The sequence below is a fragment of the Nipponia nippon genome, unplaced genomic scaffold (genome assembly GCF_047370975.1).
Source record: "Nipponia nippon isolate SJK-2023a ecotype South Korea unplaced genomic scaffold, ASM4737097v1 scaffold_24, whole genome shotgun sequence".
NCBI lineage: Eukaryota > Metazoa > Chordata > Aves > Pelecaniformes > Threskiornithidae > Nipponia > Nipponia nippon.
The window spans coordinates 1846728-1852798 of record NW_028262341.1 but is presented as its reverse complement, the minus strand read 5'-3'; the positions used below and the strand labels follow the sequence as shown (position 1 = coordinate 1852798).

The 6071-nt window shown below is 37.9% G+C and overlaps 1 protein-coding gene across 2 annotated transcripts in view; it reads left to right on the top strand.

Moving 5' to 3' along the window:
- The first annotated feature begins 2306 nt into the window (after window positions 1-2306).
- HAPLN1 (hyaluronan and proteoglycan link protein 1) overlaps window positions 2307-6071 on the top strand; it is a 28469-nt gene continuing 24704 nt past the window's right edge. For both annotated transcript variants that reach the window (XM_087761497.1, XM_009476764.2), the window contains exon 1: window positions 2307-2406. In XM_087761497.1, coding sequence (XP_087617623.1) covers window positions 2307-2406 — 100 coding nt within the window. The remainder of the gene's footprint in view (window positions 2407-6071) is intronic.

Genomic DNA, 6071 nt, shown 5'->3' with positions numbered 1-6071 from the left:
AGGCTAATCCTGAAACTAGCTGTTCTGATACTCATCACCTGATGATGGTAGGGAGGACTTTCCCCCATCGTATTAGGGAGACCTTGACAAGGAAGGGGGGCATGTGTGGAGTTCTCCATCCATATAACCAGAAGGTAAATCTTTCTTATTCCACAATAGAGCCCCAGTCCCTGTGCACACAGGGTTTGGTGGAGATAGGGATTCTGTCCCCAAAAAGGCAGTACTACCTGTCATCTGGGTATGTGGTTGTTTCTTTTCACTAGTGCCACAGAAAAGAGTAGGTTTGTGGCAACAGGTAGAGAGAGAGTGTTAATGAGCAGCTAACGCACTCCCAGAGCAGGTCTGTAGAGCCCCTGTGGGCTTTAGTCCCACTCATTGAGTCCAGGAGGTTTTGCATCCAGCGTAGGCTCTAAGCTGCAGATCGAGGTGGGATTACCCCCATAAACTTTGCCTTCAAAGCTTCTTTGTTAACCAGGCTATTTTTAAATCAATAACACTCTCCCCCACCGATAAAAAAAAAATTGTCAGTTGTTAGTCAACAGCCAAAAAATCAAACCTGAAGCACTTTTCACTCTTAGACGAAATACATTGGGTGCCTGGTCTGGGGTTTGTGAGGGAAAGAGGAGTGTATTTTTACACAAGTAAGTGTGCCCTGCTCGCTCAAGCAGCCAGGCCGGTGGTCCCATTGTGCAGGAGGAACACCCAGCTGTACTTGTGTGACCCCTCCAGTCAGCCCAGGCTCGGGCTGATGTGCTGTAGGGGGAGCCATCTCTGTCCTTGCTCTCCGGAATGGAGGTCATCAGCCTGCCAAGCTTTCCAGGAAAGAGGGAGTGGCCGGAGAGTCTTGAGTTACTGAGCGTGGACCACCTGGAAAATAGTGTGCAGTGAGCACTTGTCCTACCTCTAGACACTCCGCAGTAAGGAGTAAGGGATGCTGAATTGGCTTTGAACTCCCACTCAAACTTGCTTTCAAGAAATGGAAGGGCAGGCAAGTAACATGCATGTTCTGTTATGGAAAAATGGCAATAGCATTTCTGCATTTTACTCTGTAATAGAGGTTGGTTCGGATTACAGTATTTGGATCTAGGCTTGAAACACATAGGTGTTTGAATCTATTTGGGGTCAGGGACTGTTTCCAAAGCTCAAACCTTGACCCAGGTTCTGACCGAGAGTACCCTGCAACTTTGATGTGTTTCTAGCTGTGATAGAGAAAAAGGGAAAAAATAAATTTCTCTCTGCATTAGAAATAAGCATATTAATAATGCTGCCATTATTTGATGACTGGGGAAAAACTTCTAGTCTCTTGAAAGGCAAAGTTGGGAAATAGCTATCTTTTATTTCAAGAAATCAGGATCATAAAAATTCTAGCTATAAAACACACAGCAGCCTAAACCCTCTACACAAAGCCTCTTGTATTTTATGCCTCTTTTTCTATTTCAGGTCTTCATTTGTCTAATTACTACTCAGAGGCTGGCAGAGATTTTCCCTGCAGCGCTCAGCTCTGCTGACTGCAGAGACCCTACCTGGCACACTAAGTTAGTGCGTCAGCATTCTAGGTAGAAATGAATGAAAAATCAATCAGGGCAACTGCAGTGGTAGCATATACAACTCTAACCTACTTTGTGCATGGTTTTGAACATTTCATTGTGTATTTAGGCATCTTTTGAAATGGTAAGTGGATCTGAAATAAAATAGATCTTTCTAGTCAGCCTAAGAAATATTTTGTCATCTTTACTGCTTAGCTCAAGCAAACTTACCACCCTGACTGCTAAGTTAACTTGTAGTCTTGATTGAAATGCCAAAACCTATGAGAAGATTGTTTTAATCTTGAAAATCTTTCACCAGCAGATTGCATCATACAGTGGATATAGATATAGTGATAGCTTTGATTGTTTTAACTGTATTTACAGACCAGATCTAGAGTAGGTCTGGAAAAGCAAAAGTACACTAGAACCTTTTTTGAAACACAGGTATTGCTTACATATGGTCTTGCAAGGAGTTTGGTTTATGGGTATTTGTGTGTCTCCTTTTATTTTTTCATGTTGTATTTCTGCATAGCCAGAGTTAAATACGGATTGCCAGTTTCATTTAATGAAAGTCCATGATAAAAAGGTGCAGTCTTCATGCCTAAGAAATTAGTAGCTGTTGCAACTTTTTAGCTGAGTGGATTAAATATGTTGTAGATCCCTCATAAGATCACTGTTGTAACAAGTTGTGCAGTGCAACACTGTAACGGTTTCCAAAAATTCACAAGCCTCTTTGTGTGTGATGCCCTTACAGTGAAGAAGATTCTTTTAACTGTAAAGATGAAGAGTCTACTTTTTCTGGTGCTGATTTCTGTCTGCTGGGCTGAACCTCACCCTGACAACTCAAGTCTGGAGCATGAAAGAATTATTCACATTCAAGGTAAGGAAATAAATGAGAAAATACCAGTTATCTTCAGATTGCTGAGGGAAACAGAATAATGTGTTTAATGATCCTTAATTTTTTTTATTCTGCTGCACTGGTTTTTAAGTACTATTATTACTCGTGACCTAATCTTTTCTTTTCTGATTCTGTTGCATTATTACTTCTCCTAAGCAAAGTAAAAAAATGAAAGTTGCACAGTTCAATAGCACTTAGTCACAACCTTGCAAAGATTAGTGAGTAAAGTACAGCATGATTTAAGACAAAGAAAAAAAGCATGCATCCTAAAGTAATAAGCAACTGCAGTGGGTTGAAATACCTTTAGTTTATTATGGAATATATTTGATTTTAAGAAGACTGTTGTACATACTTCTTCACATTACAGGTATTTATTGCTGTTCATTATTTAAAAAGGCTCAGCACATCTGAGATCATAATTGGGCAATTTAAACCAGAAAAAAAAAGTAGCTTACCCCAAAAGAAATGTGTCTTTCCTCATGCCTTTAATTCACACTAAGTATTGTACTGGCCTTCTGCATAATCCTGTTTCGTTCATGTTTGAATCCTAGAGCTTATAGCTGTAGCAGGATTTGAGTCTGCAGTACAATGCAGCTGTTTTGTCAGTCCCAGCTTCAGTCGTTGAGGGTCATCCTGTATAAGAAAAAACAGGGGATTTATGCAGTAAGGAAAGGCAGAACTAATAGGGATTTTCCTGCTTTCATTTATATGTTTCTTGAGGTTGGCTAAAATTAATCTTGCAAAATTAAGAAAGGCAGCATTGTTGTTCTCTCTCTCTCTTGTGAAAGTTTGATTCTTTTCTCTCAACAGCTGGCAAATTGTGTTATTTGAGTGTTTGCATAAATATGAATTACCAAGTTAGGGCAGGTTACTAAGAAAGCCTGAACATTTAGAAGTTCACAGGAAAGTCACAGAAGTTAAAGGTACCCTGCATCTATTAAAACAGGCACTTGGATTGTCAAGGTCAAATAAGGAATAACAGATAGCTGGTTTCACTCTGAGGAAACTCACAGGATGAAGGTCAAATGAATGTTTTATATGAAAATGAAGACATATCATTGTTGTGAGATGATGAACATTCATTTCCTAGGGTGAATTTCAAATTTGACACCAATGTCTAATAAACATATAGTTTGCCTTTCCTTGTATAATGCAGTTTCATATCTCTGAACTTTATTTATCTTTTTTGAAAATTAGATCAGTGGAAATAATTAAACTGAATCAAAATTATTTTTCCTTGATTTGTGTATGTTAAACTTGCCTAGTCAGCAGTTTAGTGTAATTTGCAAGTCATACGTGTAGCTTATTACTAATCCTTCAGCATGTACACAGTGCAGCCTGCAAGTGCTGAATAGTTCAAAGCTGATAAAAGTTTCAAGATGGGCCTTTCTCCCTACCCATGAAAACTCATCTGAACCTGGACAGTTTATTCTTTCAAGGAAAGCTGGATAAAGTTTAGAATTGAGTCTACCATGAGCTTTGTACATCAGCTGATTCAGGCTCTGAAATACACAGACCACAAATCAAAAAGAATAAAACTGCTTGGAGCATGGTATTTTTACTATTTTTTTTTTTTTTTTTCATTCCTCTCTGCATTGTGGAATCCCATCAGGGTTGGGATTCTGCTCTGCCCAATGCTGTGTAAACAGGTAAGATGATCTACACCTGGAAACGAGCTGGAAATCAGGAAAGCCTGTGGAACACATGTGTTATAGCTTCATACAAAACGTATTTTATATTATATCAAGGAGTGTAGCATCCCCTTCCACATCTGAAATCCAAGAGATGTGTAGCTAAACTCCTCCTGGATTGCATGCTTTGGAATGTCTTCGAATTACAAAGGGTGCGGATAAATGTTGTGTAGTCAAGTACACAGAGCTGAAAGGGATCTCCTGAGGCAATGAGCTAAACTGTCTTCTATTCCCTTTTCCTGACATCATGTAATCTCCTGTAGGTTTAGTTTCATTTTTAAAAAAGCTGGGTTTCAAGTCTCATTACTGTAAAGCAGTTTTGGACCCTGTTTTTCTGATATGAAAAAGACTCTCCTAATTCTCCATGTTGTTGTTCCTTAGGTTCAAGTAACAATTTTTCTTCTTTGATGTTCACTTTAAAACATTAATAAGGTAACACAATATCCTCACAGCTATCATTTGAGTAAACTTTTTCAAATTCTTCTCTAAGTGTATAACCTCCAGTTACCTGATAACGTTAGTAGTTCATCTCTACACTGGTCCTTGTTTGAATTCATACTTCTTGAGTGCACCCAGACAGGATTTTATTCCAGAAAAGATCTTAGGCTGGCATTAGTATTCTTGTTTTCCAGCTAACAGTGCTTTGTTTTTCAGACCTTGGATCAAATCTGTGCTCTTCCTAGCCACACTGGAGTGCTGATCGTTAGTCTACTGTGATAGACAACATTTAGCAGTCATTCTCATTATCATTTGCAATTAACAAGTACAAGACTTATATCAATAATTCTTAATACTAGGCCTTAAAAATTGAGATTATGCATTCTGTGTTAAATGTTACCATGCTTTTTCCACCCTTCTTTCTTCAAACATTCTAAATATCCATTCTCCTCCCTTCAGTGATGCTTACTATGCTATGTGAAAATTTTATTAATTCAATAGTCACATTCACTTTATAAGGTAAAATTAGTGGAAATATTAAAAAGTCTCAAAAAATATATTGGAGACAGTTCACTGGCCTTTTTTCTAGGCTAATCATTTACATTTCTGTCCAATCAGTTGCAATCTTCTCTGTATCTACTCCTTAGACACTTAGCAAAGTTTCTACTAAAACACCTATTTTCTTCATCCTGTCTAATTTCATATATTTCCCATATCACTCACTTCCCTGAGCTCCAAGAAACTGATACATCACATTTCCCTGGCCTTATACATTTATTTTTATTATATAGTTGATATCAAATTAGTCTGACACCCTTTCGTAAGTATCTACTGCATTTTATCCCTCTTTCTAGTGACTTACTCTATTTCTGTTCTTCAAAAATGTTTCTTCAAAAATTGTTCTAAGGTCCTGTTTGCTGTTGAAGTCAGACTAATCATCCTGTTAATGGTTAAATTACCGTCCTTACATATATTTGTTATTTTGCTCTTGGTACCATTCTTAAAGTGATAGATGAGCTAGTATCTTTGCTATCGTGTTTGCCATAACAAGTGTCAGTAGTGACATCAGTACTTCAGGTTGTGAGGTTTCCTACCCTTTTCTTTGAACAGGCTATATTTTCTGAGTTCAGCTTTCATCCTTATGTTTTCATTTCATATCAGTGCACTCATACTTTAAATATCATACTTTCAGAACATCAAAACCACTGTTACTAAAAAGAAGATTTGTTAATATAGCATGTGGGTCATATCTCTGTTGTCTTCTACCTTTGTGTAGTGTCGCCATACTACAAAATGAACCTATGACTTTTTAAAAGACTTTTTTTCACTGCTACAGTAGGATCTTTTACAGTGCTTCCTGACATGCTTTTGATCCATGATCTGTTTTGTCCTCACTATCATTTATTATTTCTTCACAACCTGCTAAAGCAATGCTGTACAGTACCACCTCATCACCTTTATTTCTCATTTGGCCTTCCTAAAGAGCAGCCACCTATTAATGCTGTATTACAGTCTGAC